This window comes from Anas acuta, chromosome 13 (genome assembly GCF_963932015.1).
Source record: "Anas acuta chromosome 13, bAnaAcu1.1, whole genome shotgun sequence".
Taxonomy (NCBI): domain Eukaryota; kingdom Metazoa; phylum Chordata; class Aves; order Anseriformes; family Anatidae; genus Anas; species Anas acuta.
The window spans coordinates 20,979,894-21,003,808 of NC_088991.1; the positions used below are offsets into that span (position 1 = coordinate 20,979,894).

At 48.3% G+C, this 23,915-nt stretch overlaps 1 protein-coding gene across 1 annotated transcript in view; it reads right to left on the reverse strand.

The window, feature by feature from the left end:
* Positions 1-4,119: 4,119 nt before the first annotated feature.
* AR (androgen receptor) overlaps positions 4,120-23,915 on the reverse strand; it is a 60,391-nt gene continuing 40,595 nt past the window's right edge. The window contains exons 4-8 of the mRNA XM_068697459.1: positions 19,860-20,147; positions 13,121-13,265; positions 12,133-12,263; positions 11,444-11,601; positions 4,120-10,422 (exon numbers count right to left, since the gene is read on the reverse strand). Of these exons, the coding sequence (XP_068553560.1) occupies positions 10,267-10,422; positions 11,444-11,601; positions 12,133-12,263; positions 13,121-13,265; positions 19,860-20,147 (878 nt within the window). The 3' untranslated portion in view covers positions 4,120-10,266. The remainder of the gene's footprint in view (positions 10,423-11,443; positions 11,602-12,132; positions 12,264-13,120; positions 13,266-19,859; positions 20,148-23,915) is intronic.

Sequence of the window (23,915 nt, forward strand, 5' to 3'; positions counted from 1 at the left end):
GCTTCACAGCTCACCTCTGTCCCCATCATCTTTGTGTCCTGGTGTCCCAGGAGGTCACTCTGAGACCCCTTGTCCCCAGACCGAGCTCCCAGTTTGCACCCCGTGACACCTGGCTGGGCACCGGCTCCGGGGAGCCCGGTCCTGCCTGCCCCGTCCCCAGAGCGCGGGGCGCAGGAGGGCAGCCCCAGCACACCCTCCTCCCAGCAGGATTTAGTAGAGCTCTGGGCATTTTGACAGTCAGCCTTTTTCCTATTAACGAAGAAGAAAATCGTTCCCCTAGCAGGGAACACCGAGTGCATGCTGATTTGTTCGCTGCTGAGCGCCGCAGCGTGCCGGTGGTGGCTGAGCTCTGCCTGCAGCACACGTTTTCCTCCCCGAGTTGGTGCGTGAGGTTCATGGCATGCAGCATGAAGTGCTTCCTTCGCTCCCTCTTAGTTTTCCCCCTCCTCTTTGGCTGGGAAGACTAATCCTAAGAACATAAGCTGGCAGGAGCCCACAGTCCTGACCAAATGAATACAGCTCGCAGCGCTGGGAGCACTGCAGAGAACGATGCCTCAGCTCTCCCAGCCTCGCCTGCACCTCAGTGCAGCACCACTGCCTGTGGGGCTCGGGGCGCCACCGCCCTTTGGGAAGGCGCTGCTCAAACCCAGATTTAGGAGCGCTCAGCACCCGGCGGGCACACCGGGGATGGGGGCTCCTGGCACCCGGGGGCATGAGGGCCAGCGGCAGCTCGGGGGTTGCTGTCCTTCCTAGTGCCTTGCTTCTCTTTGCAGTCTGAAAAATCAGCATCTGGGGCCATCATTTTTCCAGGGACGGGTGCCACAAAGCCATGCTGTTTCAGGGAGAGCAGCTGTTGCCTTTTTGTGTTAGCTCTGGGATTAAATGATTACAAGTTAGGCTGAGCACTGAAGCACCATCACAACGGTTTTGGTGTCCCAGCCCACAGATGCAGTGTTTTGCTTCCTTAAGGAAAATGTTTTGACCTAATCTGAGCAAGAAAAATATTTTCCAGCATTAAGTAGAAGCCCATAGGCTTTTATATGGAGAAAGCATGTAACAGGACAAAGGTTCCAAGTCCGAGGCTGGGCCTCCGCTAGGACTTCCCAGAGGAAGAATTTGGAGAGGTTAAGGGCACACTTCAGTAGACACATCTACATGATAAATTTAGAACTGAAATGTACTGAAATGTACTTAGTGGAGCACTGACAACTGAAATGTATGCGCCGCGCAGAGACCCATGCAGGCTCAGGAGCCCGCCCACGCACGGCTTCCTGCAAGACCAGAGTCTCAGCTTAGAGCCACATAACTGGCTCTGGCTAAACTTGCTGCACAATTAACCAGCTGAATGCTGTGATTTAGGAGCAGCTTTCTACACAGACGTTTTCTTGGCAACCACCAGCAACTTGACATAAATCAAGAGTAGGTCCACCAAAAAATATCCTGCGATTGGACTGAAAAATCAGGAGACGCTTTGAAGCGGTAAAAGCTGTGGCACTCTTTATTTTCCTTATATTTTCAGAAACGTGTGCAAGACGTTTTTTCATGGCCTCTGTCCCCCCAGCGTCCCACCGAAGAGGCTGCCACCCACAGGGCTTGGGGGGAGCTGGTTCCCAGGGCTGGTGCCTTGGCCCCGCAGCCTTCCCGAGGGGCCGTCACCACCCAGCGGGTTTGGGTAAGGAGGAGCCCAGCGCTGGTGGCGTTCCTCATGCCCGGACCGCGCGGTCAGCCTGACCCCACCGCAGCCTGCGGGCTGCTTTCCTGCTCGTAAGGAGGATTTCTGTGGGAAGCTCATATGTAAGCACATATTAAAAAAGAAGGAACCAGCCTTTAACTAGACCAGCCGAGTACTTGGCACAGCCACACGTGGCCGCAGCCCCGCTCTCCTGTGGGACCCACCCCGGGTGCCCTCGGCCGTGCGCCCGCAGGGCTGGGGCTGGGCGCTGCGGGGGCATCACCTCCATGCCCTGGGCGTCCCGAGGGGCTGGAGGAGGGCAGAGCACCAAGATGCTGCTGGCAGCCACTGAGAACAGTGGGCACGAAGCACTTCCCTGGGCTCCAGGTGAAGGCTGGACTTACAATTAGTCTGGCCTGGAGGGAGATGTGAAATCTTAATGAAAGGTGGAGAAACAGCCACAGATAAAGAACACTTACAATAACCTAGCTTGTGGCCAGCCCCTGCTGTGCCGGGCACAAGACCCCACTCAGCTTTCACAGCTGGGAGTCCTTTGCTATGAGCATTTGTACAAACAGCCTCAGTCTCTGGGCCGTCCTGGGGCTGTGGTCTGCAGCTGGCTGGTTCAGCAGCCAGCGGGCACTTGTAGCACGGGGTCCTTCTGCTGGTCTCCGGCTGGGAGCAGCAACCGTGGTGAGCTCTGGGCATGGAGGTGGACGCTGCTGCTAACGGAGGTGCACCCACGCCTGCTGAAAGGACCGGCCCTGCGCTGCGAGGCAGCTTTAAGAGGGGTAGTGCAGTCCAAAATCCGGCTCGAGCTGGAAGGCACACAGGGAAATCATTGCCAATGCAGCTGTGTCTGTGTGCGCAGGGCTCCGCAGCCCCTGGGGAGGCGAACCACTGCAGAAGTCAGTGTTTAAAGCAAGTCATTATCACGTTATGAAATGGAACAATTTTTCTGATTTACAAATTCCCCACTGCCTGTTCTGATACAAATGCAAGCAAAGTGCTCTAACGCATGGAGCCACTTCAGGGCTGGCTGACACGAGGTGTTTCCAGCCAAGCCTGGTTCCTGCCTCGGCTCCTCCTGCCCCGACCCACCCCGCAGCAGCAGGACCCTGCTGGCACGCAGCCTGCCGAGCCCACACGTGCTAGGATGTGCCTGTGTGTCTGCAGGCAAACACAGGGAACGTCCAAAGGACAGAATAAAAACGAGGCTAGCAGCTTTATTTGGAGCCCCTGTGCTCTGGATTCAGCGCCAGGGCAGAGGGCTCACCAATTCTGCAAGTATCAAAATCAGAAGTTGTCCTTGCCAAACATATTCACTAACTTGGCCTTGCTTTCTTTTTAGCAAAGAGTAATTAGATAAAAAGGAAGACGTTGGCTGAACTCGTTCTGGACCTGTACACCATAATTGCTTTCGTCTTCCTCCTGGTAACAGCGCTGTGTCTGGGGGTCTCTGTGTGCCCCAGAGTAAAGGACACGGGCTGCTCCGCTCCGGAGTCCTCCGGGCACACGTCCCAGCAAGGCAGGGTTCTCCTGCTCTGCGGCCACCAGGGAAACTGCATTCCTCACACGGGGTTAGGAACTACCTTGAGGCAACAGCAATTCAGGTGTGATTTGTAGGTCATGATGGAAGTCATGACGGACAGATGTGCAAGGGAAATAAATGTGCAGTGGAAATGGCTGGAACAAAACCAAGCAAAACTGGTTCAGATAACGTAAATCTGGCCTTTTGACAAGATCCAATCCTTTGCAGCCACTCAGAGTAATTCCCTACTGTCCTAGGAGACGAATGCTGTGACAGCCCCAGGAGGCTGGAGCCCATTAGGAGCCAGAGCCCAGGAGATGTGCGGCACGGGCAGGACGGGGTCAGCCACCGCACGTGGTTCCTGAATGTCCCAGGGGACGCTGGTGGCCACGTAAGAGTTGGTGGGGAACACTGGGTCTCAAAGATGTTGTCGGGTATCTGCAAAGGCAACACATCCTGAGAACTGTGTTGGTTTTTTCAGTGTCAATTAAGGATGAACTAGGAAAGTAACAGGGTCACCTTCAGCTGTGACTCAGATAAAAGGGACAGGACTGGATTCTCAGCAGATGACCACACATGGTGCTACTGCACATGGACAAGGTTTTTTCTATGGTAAGTACATTTTGCTTTCAGTTCGTGTGGTATTGGTACATGTACCACTGCTGTGCAATTATACACTAGACATTTCCAGCTATTTGTGAACTGATGAGGTATTATTTTTTTTCTAAGCTCCTCAGTTTGTCTCACAGTGAACAAATCTTGACCTTGTGCAATACTCACATCTGTGCTTTGAATTAAAAAGTGGGCTGATAAGCAGTCTATTTTATTACTTGGAGAGCACAGGTCAATTTTATAATGAAGTTACAGCAGAATGGATTTACAATTGCTCATAAAGATACCGAAAACAACAACGAAAGGAGGAGGACACTGGCCTTTATTAGCTCCTTGCTTCAAGAAACACATTAATCAAATGATATCCAATTTTAAAAGACCCAAAGAGGCATATATGAAAGAATTAGTCAGTAGATGGGTAAATGAATTAACAGTTCAGACATGTAATTAATAGCGAAAATCCGACTGTGAAAAACAGCCTACGAATAACCCAACATACAGCCTCATCCATTTAAAAATGACCCAATTATTCCTGGCTTCTTCAATATCTATTATTTGTCACACTGAATAACATTTTTTTTTCATGCACATAACTGAAATAAAAGCCAAATACACGCATACAGCAGTTTTCCAACAAACAAGATTCTGCTTTTTATTGTACTTAGAACAACAGATTTTAGGATTACAAAAGAGCCGAACACCAAGCATGAAGGTCTGCCCCATGGCACAGCACGGGCCGAGCGCTCGCACGGGACCCAAAGCATGGACTAATAGTCAAAAACTAAATAGTCTGATTTCCCCTAGTGTAGTATAACTGGCTTTGTCTTGATCCTGGGTGCCGGCCGGGCTCCCCTTTTTGGTTCGTTACAAGCAGGGATGTCGGTCAGGCCAGCGCTCTGATTTCCGAGCTGCCTCCCGGCAGCGGGCTGTCACCTGCTTCCAGCCTGGACGGCACCGTGACACGGCAGGTCTCCATCTTCCTTGGTCTGTGTATTTAAGGCCAGATCGTAGTTCCGATAAAGAACAGCAACAACAAAAAAAGGAACAGTGGCAACAAGCCAACCGATGTCTTTCTCTAGAAGCAGAATTTGGCCTCAGATGCTATTAATTTAGGCAAAATGCTGCCATTTTTGAACAGTGACTGGAAAAGACCGCAATGTTGCAACCACGGTAAAGTTGCAACCCTCGTAAAATGATGTGTGTATGCTTCAACAAAATCGCAAATCGTGCAGAGGACAAAGGTTGACAATGCAGCAAAAAGGTCCCACAGAGACAGGGCAAAGGCTTTTCGATACCGAGTGTGGGAAGCCAAAAGCTCAGCCCTCACCTTGGAATCACTCGCTTGGAAACAGGCTGGAGAAATAACCGCGTTATTGTACCTGAAATTCTGCCCAATCTGTAGGCTGCTTGTTCCTTTTCTTTTGGTAATCCTGTGGTGTTTGCTTCATGACTTTACTTAGCTATGGTGAAACAAGCAATTGCAAATACATTACATTATGCTTTGTTACTTTCATGAATATAGCTGTGGGTTGGGAGTCCTCCCCAGGCAAAAAGGCACCAGCAATGAGCTTTTTGGCTTATTACAAAGAAAATAAAATATATCAATATAGAGAACTCTTTTTATTACAGAGACGTTAACAAATAAAAACAGCATTAAATTGCCACAGAACACAAAATACCTGGCACAGAGAGCAGCTTATTATAAATTTGCTGTGGTTTTATGTGTGGTGCAGATATTTGCTTTTTGAATCACAAAGGCAGGTTCCCCTGCCATTTTAAATGGGAATGAACAAAAGTCCCTCCTTGCTTCCTCAAAGCAGTGACTACAGCCCCGGTGAGCGAGAATACAGAGGTGTGGGTAGGTTGCAGTCTGAGCCTTTTCTTCTGGAAACCCATGGCTTGATGGCCAGCTCGTGCCCGAGGCGCTGGCGGCCGCCTCCCAGCTGTGCTGCCCCTGGTGCCGGGCACTCGCCGGGGGCACCGGCCGTGGCCACGCCGTGCCTCCTGCATCGCCAGCTCCTGCACGGCTGGCCAGCAGGCACCAGCACACGAAGGTGCAGAGAGAAAATTTGCCGGTCCTTGTGGTACAATAAAGTATTTCTGTGCCTCTAAAAAATCTACTCTGAAACATCCGTTAGGAAGCAGCTACCACTTTGTAATTCCAGGATTCTGCCCTAAAGTGCAAGGACACTTTGTGCAGTTGGAGAGGGCAGAAATAAAGGATGCTCTGTTGTCCCTCAAGTGCAAACACTACCCCTGTCTAACCAGGCAGTTAAAGGAAAGCTGCAGATGCAGACACTGACACCAGACCATGCCAGCGCACGCTCCTTTCACGTCATGCAAGGACAGACCCTTGACAACCGGGCAGTACGTAACCAAAAAAAAAGCTGAAATCAAAAGCTCCCATTAGTACTGGCACACAGACTCACCTCCTGAGGAATACTTAGTTACCCTCAGTGTGCAATCAGGAAAGAAACCTTCTTACAGAAGAACATTAAATATATATTTTTAGCAATATAAATTGGGGCATGCCTCTCTCTCTATATATAAACATATATATATACATTTAACTTCTGTTTTTTTATTGAAACATCTTGGCAGAGGGATCAGTACCTGGAGTGACAGCTGCCTGTACCTGGGGGCTGCAGAGAGCCCTGGGTTAGATGGCTGCAGGGAGCCCAGCTCTTCCCGGCCTCCCTGGCACCCCCCCGGGCACCCTGCGGGACGTGGCAGTGACCTGGATAACTCTGCACACACAACGACGTGGGACTCCATTACACTGTGGTAGAGGTGATGAGCACCCTCACCTGCCTCCCCAGGGCCAATCCGCTTGGTGTTTACCTGCTTGTGCACAGTGCAGGATGCTCGTTGCTCTGGCTTAACTCCATTTTTTCTGAAGCCAAGCAGAGGGCTCCTCTTGGCTTCTCTGGGAGCAAGTTAAGGTGGTGCCAAGCTCTCCAGATGTCACACAGCCCCTCCACCCCAGCTCCATTTGCACCCCTTGTCTCATTGAGCTTTCCATACCATAATGCTCCTGCCAGGCCAACAGCAGCATGTTCCTTGTCCCCCACCTGCTGCCTTCGAGGGGAGCTGATGGTCTGAGCAGCGACCAAGCTTACACCAGCACAAGAGCCCCCGGAGTGCTGGGACAACGCGGGCTGTGCCCCCACAGGGGCTGCGGGCCCTGGAGGGGGTCTGCTCCCCGGCTGAGCCCGGGGACCTCAGGGACACCGTGACAGGATTGTGATGATGGTGAGATTCTCTTCGCTTTATTAAAGCAAAAGTAGACAAGAAAACACAAAAGAAAACACAAAGTACAAAGATATATGTCAGGATCTGGACTTTGGTGTTTCTTAAGCCTCTTTTTTTTTCCCAGTTCCTGCAGCAGCTGATAGAAATAAACAAAGAAACAGTGTTAGCCTCCCCCCAGCAAATACACACTTGGGTGCTACTGATCCTGGCTCCCAAACCCTCCAGTGATTCCTCCAAGAGTATCATAAAAAGCTGACTTTTGGAAAAAAACAAAAAAAAAAAAAGTTGCAGAAATTGACTTTGAAATCAAAGAGCTACAGAACATCAGCCTAATGCACAGGAGCTGTGGGGTGTTTGTGGACAAGGCACCCCAACTGCCCACCTACACCATCGGACAGGTGGGACTGCAAGGGAGCACACGCTTCCTTCTTAAAGCACACCTGGCTGGAGAGGCATCATACGCACAGGCTGCAGGCATCTGGCAGAGGCAGGCAGATATACACAGGCAGTATCCTCCTTCTAGATCATTTTTCATTCACACTGTGCGTCCACCAGGAAATCAGTGTATGCAAATTCCTATTATAGCCAATTTCTTTGCAGCCTCCCAGCAGAAAAGTAACCAGCAGGCTACCTTCACACTCATTAACTACTGAAAACCTCAGTGACATGAGCTCCTGCAACGTATAAAGCTCTCCAGAGAAGCCATTTAAACTGACCATAAGCATCCTCCTGTTGATGACAGAGATCAGGGCATTTTCAAGCCAGTTACTCATTGTACTCCTCTGCTAATAGCCAGAAAATGTTCAAGAATGGAGGAATACACCAGCAGGGCTTTTAATTGATTCATTTGCAAATATTAATAGAGCATACCGACACTTAAGATGCTTGCAGCCACAACCCTCTGAACAGAAGGAGCTATTGGGAATCTGTGCCTGTTGGCTGATGCTCAAGAAAGTCATCTGTGGCTTCTGATGCCACCTGCAAGAAGGGCTCTCAGGAGGAACAGCTTGATCAGAGCCATAGACACCAGGAGAGGAAATCTCAGTACAAATAACTGTAAAGAGAGACCCTCCGTTCAGTATTTTTGTTTTTCCGCACCCCTTCCCTTAAGGAAAACCCCATATAGCACGACTGAGGAATATCAGTAAAATTAAAGGCTTGTTCTTAGTGAGAGTCTGCAGAGAACCCAGACGCACCACAAAGGCGTTTTCCGGCAGAGCTGATGGTTATGCTCAGCTCGTGAAAGGTCCAGGAGCAGAATTAGCACTGGCTGCTGCACGGCAGCCTCAGGAGATGTACATGGCATCAACCATCCCAAACCTAACTCTCTTCTCTGTAAAGACGTCTGACAAACACGACTCGTTGGCATTGCGCAGGGGGAATAATGTGATGTGTAAGGAGGCCCACCTCTCCAAACTCCCAAACTTAACATGCCCTTTCTGCATGTTTGTGCTGGGAGACCACAACAGCTCACTGCTCGGGGGCACCAAGTCTCCCAGAGGTGGAATCGCTGCCTGTCAGCAAAACCACAGGCAAAGGCCTCGTTTGCTGCTGATCTGTGTCCGTGTGAGGAGCCTGCAGGCAGTGCAGGCCAGCCCGGCCAGAGCCTGCCCCGATTCACGGGCCAGGGCTGGCAGCACGGCTTCGGTGGGCTCACCAACGTGGGGAAAGGGAGAACCAAAACACCAAGGGGAGGGAAGGTTTGACTGCTTTGTGAGAAGTGGAGCCTGCCAAAAATGCAAATCTGGATGAGGGCTGGTGGGCCTGCACTTTCTTGCGAATGCGAGGGATAAAATGGAGTCAAGCCAACATCTATGTCTGAGAAACCAAGCCTCCTTTCCTCAAATATTCCTGACCACTGGGAGCCATCGGCAACTGCAGACCTATTAGCCTTTGAATTTGTCTGGTTTTGCACTGAATGCCCAGGTTCTCTAGGGTGTGTTTATCCACCTGCACAGGCCGCGCTGCGTCCCGCATTGCATCGGCCCAGGCACGACGCGGAGGCGTGGCGGTGCACACAGGAGGTGCCTGCAGCCAGCTACCACAGCAGCAGGAGCCACGCACACCTCTAAGAAGAGAGAAGGTCTCTTAAGCATTTTCTTTACGCTTCCCTGAAGCGCCGTGGAAATACCATGCCTGTTGCCGCAACCATCTCCCACGGGATGGGATTAATTACAGGCCACAGATCCTGCAGAGACAGTCCTGGCTGCTCCCCTCCTGGGACGTGGGTCTGCTGGCGTCAGAAAGAAGAGTCTGGACAAATGGAAAATAAGTAGTGTAGCTGAAACACTTGGGCCTCGGACACCCGGCGTGAACAGAGCTGGTGCGGGGCAGAGGCAGGCGGGACTGGCGGTGCCCGGCGGCAGGAGGGCAGAGGCTGAGGTCCGAGAGGCGTCAGGCACTTGTGAAGGAGGGGTAGGGCTGTGCCTGCGGGGCAGCAGCTGTCCGCGACCCGAACGTGACTGCTGAGCGCCCAGGGGTCCACCGGGCACACGGACATCCAGTTTGCCTCAGGAAAAATATCCCAGGTGGAAAGCAGTAGCCACCAGCAGCCCCTGCAGTGGTGTGAGGGCAGGGCACCCCCCGACTCCGAGGCAGGGTCTGTAAATTCAACAGGTTTCTAATTCATCTCTTTCCTCTAACTCCATTTCTCTACTGCAACACTTTAACTCGTCTGCTTCCCAGCACCATAACACAAATAGAATGTCCCAAGGGAGGCCAGTAAAATATCCTGTGCCCAAACGTATAGGTTCGACCTGCTTCTCACTTTGTTTTGTTTTACAGGGGGGAAAAAAAGAAAAACAACACAACAAAAAAAAAATAATACACGAAACAAAAACAACCTACTGGTGGCATTTCTCCCAATCTCCCGTGGCCATGGGCCACTAGAAGTCACTGCGGAAAAGCCAAAGGAGAGAGTGCAGACACCGTGCCAGGGACACCAGGCCACGCGCCACGTGTCCCAGCAGACCAAGCCAGCCAAACCTAGGCAGAAGCCGTGGCAGGTAGTTCAGTTCAGAGGTACCACAGGAAAAATAGAAATCTAAGGAATCCCAGCAGATAGTTGCTACTGTCTGTCTTCTCAGCACACCGTCTTTAGAGGGGATTCCCCAAGGCACTGCAGTACAGTAGTGCAGAAACAATAGGCAGGAGATGGCTGAAATGGGGGTGGCAGAAGTGGGAGGTCCCCGCTGGAAGATCACTCCGCGTGGAAGTAGATAGGTTTGACTTTTCCAGACAGGATCTTTGGAACCTGCACAGAGATGATCTCGGCCATCATTTCGGGGTAGTCCACGCTCACCATATGTGCCTTAATTAAAAGGTCAAATGTAAACTGATGCAGATCCTTGGCAATCTAGGAAAGAAATAAAACCTGGTAAGCAAAAAGCCCCTGTTCAGTGATTTCTCTGGAAAGGTGCTGAGCACACGGCAGCAGACACAACATACCTGGGCTGGACCTGGTTTGCTCTCTGGCAGTTACCAGGCAGCAAGTATTAGACATCTAACTACATGGGCAGAGGGCTTGCAAGGACAGAGGACCTAAGTTCTCAGTCACAAATAGTGATTTTTTGATTTTTTATTATAATTAACTCTGAAAGTAGAGTAGATTCATAGAGGGGCACTGTGATTTGGGACTGTTTTGCTAGACTATCATTGGAAAATAATTGTCTACAAAGAGCTCTTCATTGCTAAAAAAAGAAAGGTCAAGGACCCATGCACAAGGGTGACTGTTGCAGGGAGTGACAGACACAGCTAACTGTCACCTTTCACTCCCTGAGCACTTAGGTGCCCTCTTTCCTCTGTCGCCTAATCTAGGCGTATATTGTAATACTGTCCTGCAAATGTGTTAACAGTTGCAAAGCAAACCACATCACAAGTGCTTTGACAACCTACGTGCACCTAATCTGCTTCTAGTTTGAAAACTTGCAAGGTGCACCTGTAATAAGTAAGCTTGTCTTAGCATAGATTATTTCACTCCTCTCTTTCTTCACTGAAACACCGCCTGGGTCCCACATGCTGATGCTCTCAATTCCTGTTCAGCAGCTCCAGGGACATGACAGTGGGCAGAATCTGCACTGTCTCCTGCCCACTTGTCCCCTTTTTAACAACAGAAGCACCTGGACACAGCCAGGGCTGTGTGTGAAAACACGGAGGGAGAGGAGCAGAACAAAAATGACTACAAAAGAAACTAAAGAAACCATTACAGGTAAGACATCGCGAGCACAGTGTTCATGTCTCTGAGGGCTGTACCACCATTTCCCAACGTTCCTGCATCAGCAAGATTCCCTCTTTGCTATGATCCCAAATTCCTATGTCCCAAATAAATCTAGTAACTTGGACTGTGTACAGGCAGACATCTCACTGTTGTCTCTTACAGGATGCACGGAGTCCAGGACCTTGGTGAGCTGGTAAAATCGCCGAGAGCAGGAGGTAGGGTTCTTCCTCTTGCAAGCGATGATCCGGTCAAGTTCCTTAATGTAATTCATTCGAAGTTCATCAAAGAGCTTCTGGTTCTTCAGGCCATCCACTGGAACTGGATGGAACAAGGAGAGGAAACAGTAAGAGTTGCCCAGAAAGCACAGAGAGAACGATAAGCAACAGGAAAGCTGAAGAAATGGTTAACACAGGCCTACTGGGAAAGATCTGCCCTCCCTCTGATCAGCCACGGGACCGCTGCTAACCAAGGACCCTTGCTCAGCACTTGTGCCAGAAGGGAGGCACAGGACCGAGGTGCAGCACCATTTTCCTGCTCAGCAGCCAGTGCTGAGCAGTGCCCAGAGGGGCAGCAGACGGGCTGAGGAGCCACCTCGTGCAGGAGCTGCACGGGAGCAATGCTGCAATGTGCAGGGGCAGGATGGGCCGGCTGCAGCGGGTTAGGGCACGGCGTCCTTACGCTTGGCAGCTCGCTGCCTCGGCACAGCTTGACGCCGCGAGGAAAGATCCAATGCCATCCCTTGGGGAGCACGAGTACATGCGTATGTACACGGAAAAACACCAGACACTTTCAGGGCAATGCTGCGTACAGCCGCTGGTGATCTGCTGCAGGACGGATGCGAGTACTTACTAATACTGAAGAAGAGTAGAGCCTTCATACAGAGAAACTCCTGGGGTGTGATCTGAAGCCAGCCAAACTCCTGAGAGAGGTGCCGCATCCTGACACATTGGCTGTACATTCTGGATTTGTGCATCCGGTATCTGGCACAACAAGATGCACAATGCATTGGCAGGAAGATTAAAGAACTGCTTGTGTGATGTGTGGGTGTTGACAAGCTCTGCCTGGCCCAGAAACCCAGCCTCGCCTGGAACATCCCCACTGCAGAGGGGGAATGTTGACAGCAATGAACGAATGTTGAACACAGGAGAGGAAAGTTTTTCAAAATACCTCCATGTGACCTCCTGTGCCTGGAGATGGATGACTATCTTGGATTTGCAAGGTTCGTTTGACCCTCTGCCTTCTTGAAGAATGACTGCATCGATTCACCATATTCGGCTATCCAAAAGGGACACGAAGCCGAGCCCTGAGCTCTCAGCGAGGAGGAGTGCTTTTGCTTACTGCTGTGCTTAGTTATTGTTTTAAAGCTTCTCTGCCTTAGTCTCAGTAAAACCTCCCCAACTCCACGCTGATGGTGCATCAGAGAGAAATCATCAGGAGCTCGCAGTATACATTTCTCTCTGTTTCTGCTCTCTCTGGCTGACCGAGCAAATTGAAAACTGGAACTCAAATCCCTCAGGTCTGTGTGGCCCAGCTCTTCACACCCCGTACCAGCACCTGTGGCTGCCCTGGTGGAAGTCCAGCTGAGGGCAAACTTGAGGGAAAGGGAAGCAGGAACAGGAGAGACTGCAACTCTCATTATTCCTGCAGATTACTGCAGAGCAATTACAGGAAAAAAGCAGGCCCCTCCTATGCTTTTTTGGTCAGCTCTCAAAGCCTGATTACTCAGCTGTACATTTCATAAGCAAACAGTAAAGCAACTTCCTTGCCTTGTTCTCGTTTCTCACCTAGTCTGACTCAGACAAAGCAGAACTTTAGACTGTTGTTATTTTGCACTTACTCATTGAAGACCAAATCTGGAGCAAAATAAAGCATCCTGGAGTTGACATTAGTGAAAGATCTCCAACCCATAGCAAAAACCATAAGACCCATCCAAGAATACTGGATTATTGACATCTGGTCATCCACATGCAGATTACGAAATCCTATTAAAAAAAAAAAAAAAAGTCAGAGGGATGTTACAAATTAGTATTGTGTTCCTGCAGTTACCAGGACTGTTTTCATGCAGACTCCAACTCTCCCGCAGCGACCCTGTAATGACACGGTGGTCCACAGGCTGATCCCAGCTCGTCCCAGGACACACAAATGAAGCAGGGTGATACCAGTGAGGTGCATCGAGGCACTCAGACACCGGTGGGAAATCAGGAACATCCAAACCACTAAACTACACCTGAAAGGGGAGAAAGGGGATCCGCCACACACAAGGAGGAGATAAAGACCACGTTAAAGACACAAACAGTAAAGCATTTTAAAGGAAGCCCATAGCAAGTTGTAATAAATGACACCTTTTCCCCAGAAGTCTCAAAGAACTCCAGAAATTGTAATTGAAGGCTTTGTAAGTCCCAGTGAGATGAGCAAATCTCATTCTCCAACAGGCTAGACAAAAACAACACAGGAGGGTGGGATTGTGACTTCCTAAAGTCCCACAGAACCTATGCTCAAATAAGAGCCCTAAGCACGTCCCCCTACCAACGGAAACAGCTTAGTGCTGCAATCATGTTCATTTCTAGGTGCTAATTAGAAATCCAGAGCCAACTGGCATCTCATTGTGCCACACACTCTGCAGCCACAGTGGAAATCCCAAAGTTCCTGCTCCAAACCATTTGCAATTTTCATGTGAGACAGAACATCAAAAGTAAATGAAACAAACATCCGACGACAATTTGCTTTGTTCTGCTACCTGAAATAGATCGTCTGATCACGAGCTGGAGCCCCAGACAGCAATACAGCCAACCGTACCAAAGTCTCCAGGCACAGAGGCAGAAGCAAGCCTTCATTAACCAATTACATCCTTTGGGTGAAATTCTGGCACTCAAGGAAATCAACATTTTCTCATTTTGAGAAAATCACATGTTATTCCAATCAAATATTAAAACAATTCTAACACCGTCAGTGTGTAATTATAACCCACAGTGTATAATTACAATCCACTGAGGCAAGCATCTGTCTCTTGCTTGGGAAGCTGTCAACTGCAAATGAGCACAAGTCGTCTTTCATTGCTGACAGAAATCACTTAGGTTTGTACATTTTCCCTTCAGCTTCCATGTCACCACGAAAAGCTACCAGCAAGTGGGCAAGGAGTGTCCTACGGACCCTGAGCAGGTGATTTCCATTCTTGTCGCTGCCTGCCGACAATGACAGCTTAAAGGCAGCCAGAGCGGAGCCTGTTTGCAGAACACAAGCACAGATGAGGCACATGGACAACTCAAAGACTTTGCAGAATTAGTCATGGTCATCTCTAGGACATGTCCTGGTTGGAATTTCATTTTTACTTACGGCACTGCATGCCATTAAAAACAAACAACAACCCAACAACCAAAAATAACAAAACAACTTCTTACTTATCTAGTAAATCTGTTCAGAGATGAATTCACTGCCTACTAAATGTAAGAAAACAACTGTTTTCCCCTACTCCATACTTGCTTCTGATATTTTTTCCTGCCTAGACTTTCTGAGAAGACTGGAAAACTTGAGTTACTTGGAAAGGAGCCATCCTGCTGGTCCCCAGAGCTGTAACTCTGCGGTGAGTAAGACGAGTGATGGTGCAGGGAACACTCCTGCACTGTCACTCCGGTGATGAGAGTAAACATCTCGTTGGTCTGCTCTGCACTCAGCTTCTTCCAAAATCAGTACTTTTTTTTCTCCCTTCTTAACTTGCTCTTTGAAGGAAAAGCATCTCGTCTCTCAGAGGAATTAATAGACAAAGGAAGGAGCTTTGCTGGCAGGTGTTTCCGATGCAGTGTGGCGAACATGAGGAGCAGATGCTGAGCTCCTCCGGCCAATGCGGGCTTGCTGTGATGGGCAGCTCATGCTCTTGGTCCTTTTGAACAGACAAGACCATGGCAACACGCTTCCCACGAGAAGGGGGCTGCCGCGTGCCGAACCTTCCCGACCCCCCTGCTCCAGGAGCCATCCGCTGGGAGCAGGGCAGCCCACGGCCATCACCAGGGACTTGTGTTCGCAGGAGCCGGGCTCTGTGATGCTTCAGGGGCCTGAGCCCACGGGACCCCCATTTCTGCTGGGTGCAGCATCAGCAGGACGAAGCAGTTGCAACACCAATATCCATGGCAGAACTCGTCACTCAGCTTAACCCACGCGCGATGTTGTAAGCTCGGCGTGCATTTAGCAAGTTGTACAGTACAGGTGCAAACCAACGATCAAAAAAGGCTCTGCAGGTTTCAGTTCTTATTTATAGACTCAGCTTGGGTTTCTCCTAAACATTGAGTACTGGCTTTTCAACATATTTGTTGAAAGTATTTGTTGCATCTACTCCTTTTGCGATGAGAAGGATTTTGGTGCACTTATTCACTACCTTGTAATTATAATGTTCACTAAAAAAAATATTTGCACAAACTCTATCAGTTTCTAAAGAAAGGTATTTGAACACAACAGTTTTGTTGTTATAGGACTTAGAATTTGCTTCCACGTGTACAAGAAAACAGGTTGTACAAGCAGCACGGTAGACTTTTCTAAAAGGAATCACCACTTTCAGTTTCCAGTCTAGAACACCTTGAAATAAAACTTGTTTTCAGAAGCCAGATACCTATCACCTCTTGGAAGCCTACTGCTTTCAGGCGTCTTAGATGACGTGTGGTCAAAATCACTGCAAAAGAAAATAAATACAAATCTACTGCCATAATATATGGCTAAGTTTCCAGTACTGCCATAGTAAAGGACACCTGACTGATGGTAACTTCTGTGGAGAGCAATCATAGCAAAAAGAAAATTAAATTTACTGATGTCTTGAGTGAGATGAAAGCGTAACCTTTTTCTTGTGAACAATCTTAAAGCAGCAAAGTTTAGAAATAAAGTCTTTATCTTCTCTGTTGATATAGTGCTGTGTCATAATGATATCTCACTAAGAGATAAGCAGCTGAACACCTCATATGTTACCATAAAGTAACATTTCAATAAAAATGAATACGTATTTATTATCCTGGAAATTTATTGTCCAGAGAATGGAAGAAGACACAATTAATTGCATCTTTATAATTACAGGGTGAGTTACATGTAACATAAGGCAGGAGATCTGAAACAGAAAGGCAAGCAAGCAATGGGCCTGAAATACCCCAAAAGCCCTAACTTAAACAGCAATTACTCAGAAATTTGTAAAAGATGCAATAGACAGGAGTATCTACAATGATACTGCCTGTCAGGTGGCATATTTCACCTGATAACATGTGCATCGAGGTGCTAGAGACATGAAGTGCATTCATCTGTCTCATTTGCAGAGAGCAGCAGCTTGCCCTTTTGCTGGTCTGCTGTGAAGCAGACATTCCCCATACACTTGCAGACCAATTATTTTTTATAGACTGATTTCCTAGCAGCTTCAGGAATGAACTGAAAATTTTTCATTTTCTAACAGTTAAAACGATTTTTGAACTAATGTGTTTGAGTGCTGACCTAAATTAACCATAACATCTTGACTTAATTTTTATATATATAGGGAAAAGAGAAAATAAGAGAAAATACAGATTTTACGAATTTAATCAGACTTTTGAATTCTGTATTTCAGTAGCTTTCTTGGCAAGCTATGGTCATTTAATCTTTCCTTTCCAGGGAAAGCACAGTCTGAGTCTACCTTGTTCTGCTGCAGACATTCAATTACATCGCGTCCAAAGGGCCATGCATTAAATTTTCTCCACTAGGCAGAGGCTGATACGGCTACTGACATTGCAAGCATGATTCAGAAATGTTCCTGCTCAATGCAGTCTTGTCGCTGACACTCAAGGAAATTATTGAAACTTTGTGAATTATGTGCAGCAATGCCTTGCTGCATATTAATCACCCTCGGTGCACAGGTGAGGTTCAATGAAGATGCGAGGTTAATACACATCTATTAGCCAGGATCAATCTGTTGACTGCAGTATCAGGCTGACGCTGCCTCTGCTAACTGGTGCAAATTCTCATTCCTCCCGCCAGCAGCAGTCACTGTAAAGCAAAACCTCTGCACCTTTACAGGGAGAAGTCCCTCACCTGCCAAGCAGAGCTGCTCAGGCTTAGTTAGGGCCACGCTGGTGCCAGCTGGGCTGTGTTTGGGGGCTCCGGTGGGCAGATGCCATGTGCCCAGGGCTGCCCACAGGCACAGAGGCAGAGCCAGGAGTGCCCACGGAGCACCAGGGCTGCCTGCAGGGAGGAGCTGCCCTCGGCCTCGGGCTCTGCTCCTGCTGCACCAGCCACACCGGGCAGCACAGCTCCAGAAAGCTCTGCGGCCACCCGTGGCACCTCTCCGCCAACAGCACTCATTAGAAGCCTCTGGCCTCCCAGCAGGCCAAGTGCACATCTTTTTGTTTTGGTAAACACAGCAACACCCCGCTGTTTTAAATTGCCTGGGCTCTGTTTCCATTACTTCTCCCCCTGCATTGTTTCCAGCACATCGCTGTCCCCTCCAACTGCCCTGCATCCAGCTGCCTCGCCGACCGGCAGCCCCAAGAGCTGGAAACACTTCTGCACTGTTAGTCAAAGCGTAACGTAAAGCAATTCCAGCCAGCAAACTGCCCGTGGCTATCCAGCAGGACACTGCAGGTCTGACAGGCATCGGGGCTGCCCTGAGCAGCAGCACGTGGCAGAAGGCAGCGCTGCCAGCAGCGGGTGTGCAGCCACCAGCAGCGGGTGTGCAGCCACCAGCAGCGGGTGTGCAGCCACCAGCAGCGGGTGTGCAACCTCGCCACAGCAACAGCTGGGTCACGGCTTGAGCAAAGGGGCTGCGTAACCACAGCCCGAAGCACAGAACAGCAACAATGCTGCAGTTGTTTACTCCTTCCCTTGAAAATATCAAGAGAATGACTAAGTGGTAAATTCGTCGTTGTTACTGTTAAACTCCATGTTGGCATATGTCACACAACTACAGGGAGAAAGCTGGGGAAAACAAACCGGCGTTGCCTCTTGCTCCGGGCACAGCGCAGCTGATGGTGACGCCGTGTTCCCATCAGCAGCAAGCTCTGCAGGCTCCATCCACGCTGGCACGCAGGAGGCATCTCTTCACACTTGTCAACAGCTTTTATGGATGGCAGACACAGCTGGGGGGTGCGGTGGACAAGAGAGCAACCCAAACCACAGCACTCCCATTTCGAGCTCTGACAGACCGGGCTCCGTAAGCAATGCTGGTGCCCACGGAGGTGGCTGTGGCCACCCTTTGGCTTCCCAGAGAGCAGGTGAGCACTCACATGCGATGAGTGAACTTTCCCAGGTGATTCAGCCGGGCAGTTTGTGCGGCTGCAGGCAGCTGCTGGGGCCCTCTGTAGCCTTTTTCTTTCCTTCCACAAAATTCAGAGGCCTTTGAGTCACTGACGCCTGCCAAGAGGTCTTGGGAGGACAGGCTGGCGAGCTGGGAGCCGCCTGTGCTGAAGACCCCGATTCTGGTGAGGAACATCAGAATAAAGGCAGCGGGGCTGTTCTCAGAGGACACGGCAGGTGACCCTGTCTCAGTGCAGAGCTCTCGGTGTGGAGGGAAGATGAGCCTCTAGAAAACATGCAGGGTTGCTGTGTTCCAGAGGCAAGAGACCTTGGAAAGGCAAGTGTGGTTTCCAGAGGAATAAGCCAGTCTAGTGAGACTGTGAGGACAAAAATGGTACCAGGCTGTGGCTACACCTGCACCAAAATAACCAGAATTAAAGGCCAAAAGTGTTGCCCAGGAACCAAGAGATGGGCTGGAAACCCACCAGCATGTGAAGGATGGCTGATCCATGTTGAGAGCTCTTGTGTTTTATTGCCTTACTCGTGTTGGCTTTGCTCTCATAAGACTGAGAATTGTGCTAAAGGCTTCTCAAACAAAGGGAGATTCCCTTTGGGTTTCCACGTCTTAAAACAGATTGGTTGGGCTGGTAAGACCAGTTTATAACAGGAGCTCTAAAATGGGAGCTTTCTTTTGGAATAAACCTGATCCTAGATTCCCCAACGGTCTCCACAGGTGCCCAAGTGAGGTCCTGACCTCCAGGGTCCCAAGAGGAACCAGACAGTTTCCTCAGAGGAGATACCCAGTTAAATGTAAACTTCTGCTGAGCTGCCTGCATACTGAGACCAAGCTCTGCAGGAACTCAGACCTGACCCTCAGCTACTTTCAGCAGTTTCCCCAATTCCACTGCCACTTCATGAAGCAGCGTGCTTCTGGATCACCTGGAGAAGGTACGCTTTCCTCTAGCTCATGGAAGCTACGGGACGGTGCTAATCTCTTGTTTAGAGAAGCGTTCTCCAGGCTTGGCTGTAACAGCTCTGGAAGTGGAACAAAACCGCTGCAGGAGAACGGAAAGAAAAAAAACCTTGAATTTCTACCAGGGTCCCTCACACACAGTGGGAAGAAACCAGCCCCCAAAAGGAGACAGACCTCGTGTTGTTTCAATCTGATTTACAGAGAAGTTACAGACAGACACCTCATGAAAGTGCTCCCCCAGGAAATTTTGTGATTGTGAGATGCAGGCTGCAGACCACCTGCTTTGAAACCCGCCTTCAGGGAATGCAAATGGGGGGGCTTTGGGGAACGTGACAGGACAGGACTGGGGTTTGTTCATTTTCATCCTCACCTGGCAAGGCCTTTGCCCACTTTACAACGTAGACCAGCTGCCTCTCCCCCAGCTCGTTCAGGCTGGTCAGCAGGTTGGAGAAGGAGTCAGGCTGGCTGTTGTCATGGCCAGCACACACCACAGCTGGCTCGATGGCTTCCAGGACGTTGAGGAAGATGGGCTGGCACTCAAACCCATCAATGTGCGTCATCACCATCTTGGGAGCCTGCTCCTCCGTGGGGCTGGAGGAACTGGCTGCCTCGGCATCATCTGGTGTCTTCAGGTTACCCAGCTTCTTGAGCTTGCGGGCTGTGGAAATGACACGTTTTAGTACAACACTTGAACAAAAAAGCCTTGAGGCTTCTTGGCTTACAACAAAATTGAGAATGGTGACCAGCAGCAGTGACACAGGTGGTGCATGCAGCCTAGCGAGTGCCCTAGCATCACAGGCATCATTAAAGGACAGAAGGGAGTATACAATGCTCAAGGAAATACATTTGTTCGTTAACATTATATGGAAAAAAACAAGCATCATTTACATCCTCAACCATCACTGGTCTCACATTAAGTCCCAGTTAGAAATGGAGAGGAAGAACTGGGGAAAAGAGAAGAGGCAAATTGGTTCCAACAACTACTCACATGCAGTTAAAAAGGGAAGGAAACCAAGCAAATAAACTCAGTATGTGGTCACATTCTGGGGAAAAAAGCCAATGTACTTAAGTACTCTAAGTTGGATCGTTCCACCCCATGGCCAAGTTCAGGCAGCTGGGACATGTACACCCCAGCCCCAAGGGCCAGGGCACTCCCCACATAGCGATGGCTTTCACCCTACAAAACCACTTTTACAGACTCACTGCAGGAGTGGGAAGGCCTCTTCTGGGCAGCGAGTTCTCCCTGCAGGGGATTCCTGCAGCACGTACTGCCCTGAGCCAAGCACTCCCAGCTGGACTACTGCTCCACCAACACATTAGGGAAAAAGCAACCTAAAGGCAAGCCCGTGTCTCCACAGCTGCTTCCCTGGAGTTTTCCCAGCTAGCCCTCGGCGGAGGAGAAGTCTCAAGTGAGGGCAGCCTTGGTCCGCTGGCCAGCATCAAAAGGAACTTCAGTACAGTGAGCCTGCGGGGCCGGGACTGCCCAACATGGACATGTGCCCTTGTCACCATAACGAAGTCTCTCTCTTGACGTGCAGCTGACTCTTAATTATAAAAGCCAATCTCCCTGCAAGGTATACCAGGAGCTTCAGATGCATGACTTCAAAATTCTTGGAGAGTTAGTGGTTATCTAATTTGGTATCTACATGACTGTGTTCAGCACAACACAGGTTGGCAGGCTGCTGCAGGAAGGAACTGCTTTCATACCTCACTGACTACAAAAAACTCTAATTAATTAGAGCAAAAAAAGCTGATCGCTTAATTCAAGCAGAGAATATAACATCAAACCAATTGTCCTTGGGGTTTTGGCTCCTACATTACATGATACTTATCTCAGATTTCCTTTCAGCCGTAATTAGAAAAATAAGCAGTGAAACATAAAAATGTCAAGTTAAAGAGCAGCTTTGTAAATCAATTCAAAATCCTGATCTTTAGGTAATGCACTTTGGATGATCTACTGTAATTAAGACAGGCTGCTCTGAAAAAAAAAAAAAAAAAAAAAAAAAGGAGAAGAAAGCAGTAATAAAAATAAAAGAGAGCAACAGGAAAACAAGGCTACAATGCAGTGTGATGTAGTTCTGCATGTACTTGCATGGATCGCAGGCCAGACAGAAAATCAGAGCCTCTCCTCTCACTTCTCTAAGCATCTCTGATAGTGCAAAGAACTGACTCCTGATGCTCTCCTTTTGAACTCTGCTCTGACAGCAGATCGCCTGGGAAAGGTATGGCACGGCTGTCCTGAGGGCTGCATTTGGCTTTTGTTTTGGACAAGCAACATGGAAATGCACCAGCACAATAAGCTGGCCCCCTGTTCCTAAACCACCTCCTGTTAGCAAAGGATAGAGGCATCAGGACAAACTCCATGTGAGGCAAAACCACATCTTATAGATGTACTTGGCACTGGACTTTTAATGACGGGAGTGCTGGTGGGAAATATAAGCTACCTGGCTTGGAAAAATAAATAAATAAATAAATAAAAACAAGCTGACCGTATCTTCCAAAGATGAATAATCGTGCCAATAAGGACCTGAACATAAATAAAGCCAAAACTGCAAACCTGTAAACACATATATCCTGGTTTAAATGTTACAATCTTTTTCTTTTTCTTTTTTCTTTTTTTTTGTGTTGAACTGAATTGAATTAATTCTCTAAAATCTAAAGATATTGAGTGAAATAAGAAAAGAACAAATAACCATGCTGGCTCTGAGACTGCAGTCGTAAACAAAACCACTTTCCATCAGATAGCACTGAAGTTGGATAATAACTATTCTTATCAGAGGAAACTTATGTTTGTGTATTTCAGGAGCAATTTTTCCACAGATCGCTGAAATACTTCTAGATGGAGTGCTACAAGGGGAGAAGCTTCAGGGGTAAAGAGTAACTTTATATAGATTCGAAAATCTATGGCTTATGGTAGGATTTCTCTAGGTTGTTTAACTGCTGTACTCGTTGTACCCTGAAATTCAGCTCCTGAAATGGCCTTACCAGAATCCTCACTTACTTTTAATCTAAAAATCTTGGGATCCAGGCAGGTATCTGAACCTCCTAACACACACAGCTTTTATATATATATACACACACTTTTGTCTTAATTTTGTTTTGCCTGTTTTGCTGGTAGCTACTACACAGTCGCTACTAGAAATAAAAATGGAAAATACAGGAAATAGAGGAATAGAGGGAAAAGCTGTCTCTTTCAGTATGTTTCTGAAATATTCTGAAAGCATTACAAACATTTAATATGGCATTCACCTCTCTTAATTTTAGAAATCTACAGTGCTCATTAGCTAGACTCCCTGGATAACGCTGGGCAGAAACAGATACTTAGAATTAATTTCCTCATTAAAGACATCTGTTACACTTTTATTCGAGGATGAGCCAAGCTAGGCAGAAGTCTCTACACTAAGGTGGGTTAAGCCCCAGCACAGGACTGAAAGCACAAAGTTTACCTGCTTTGCTCTTACCAGGGCATGTAACAGTCAGGAAGCCTCATCATGCAGGTTATTCGCACAGTAAGTCACACATGCATTGCGTGTGAAATTCTGCTTAATTTTTCACTTTGAATGAATTTTATATATTTGGAAAAAAAAAAAAAAAAGCCTAGATGATGTAATTATATCACGATAAAATATTCATAATTGCAAAAATGACCAGGGAGTCCATTATGCAGCAATTATAGAAGGTAAACACATTTTAAGCAACATAACTTGGCCGACTTTCATCCAGGAGTTTCAAAGAATTGGCCAAGGATCTCTGAGTTGCCAGTACTGATCCTTCACAAGGGACTCTGGGAAGTTCTGAGGAACTGAAAGGAAACACTTTTTCATAAGACATGACAAAGAAATCTCATCAATTCGGGGCTGAGCATTTCAGCCTGATGTCAGCTTTGGGCAAAATGGCATCAATCAATATAAATATCTTGCCAAAACCAGATCCTGTCAAGTTACCAGTATTTCCTTCTTTGGGGGAAAAAGTCTGAGCTGGCTGCGTGGTTCAGTGGCTACAGAATAACGGGATCCCCCATCTGTAAAGGAGGAAAATGTTGACACGAAGGGCATCTTGCTACTGCTTTTAAGCACTGATGCTGCTGAAACTGGGAAACTGTGATCAGATGTTCACCATACAGGGGAGGTGTTGCTAAACTGCAGAAGTCATAGGAATAACAAAAACTAGATAATACTCTCAGGAGTGAGGAAGTAAAAAAAATTTATCTAGGTGGCTATGAAGAAGACTAAAGGGTTATTAAATCACAGCCAACAAATACTCAATGCAGGGAGCAGAAATTCAATAAAAGTAGTTTCTTTATTCATGCAAGCATACTTGCAATAAAGATACAGCTCCTGGAAATCAAGGACAGACAAGATGAAAAATAAGGAACATCTATCACAGCAGCAAACGTAATTAACCACTGTGACAGCTTGGAAGAAAT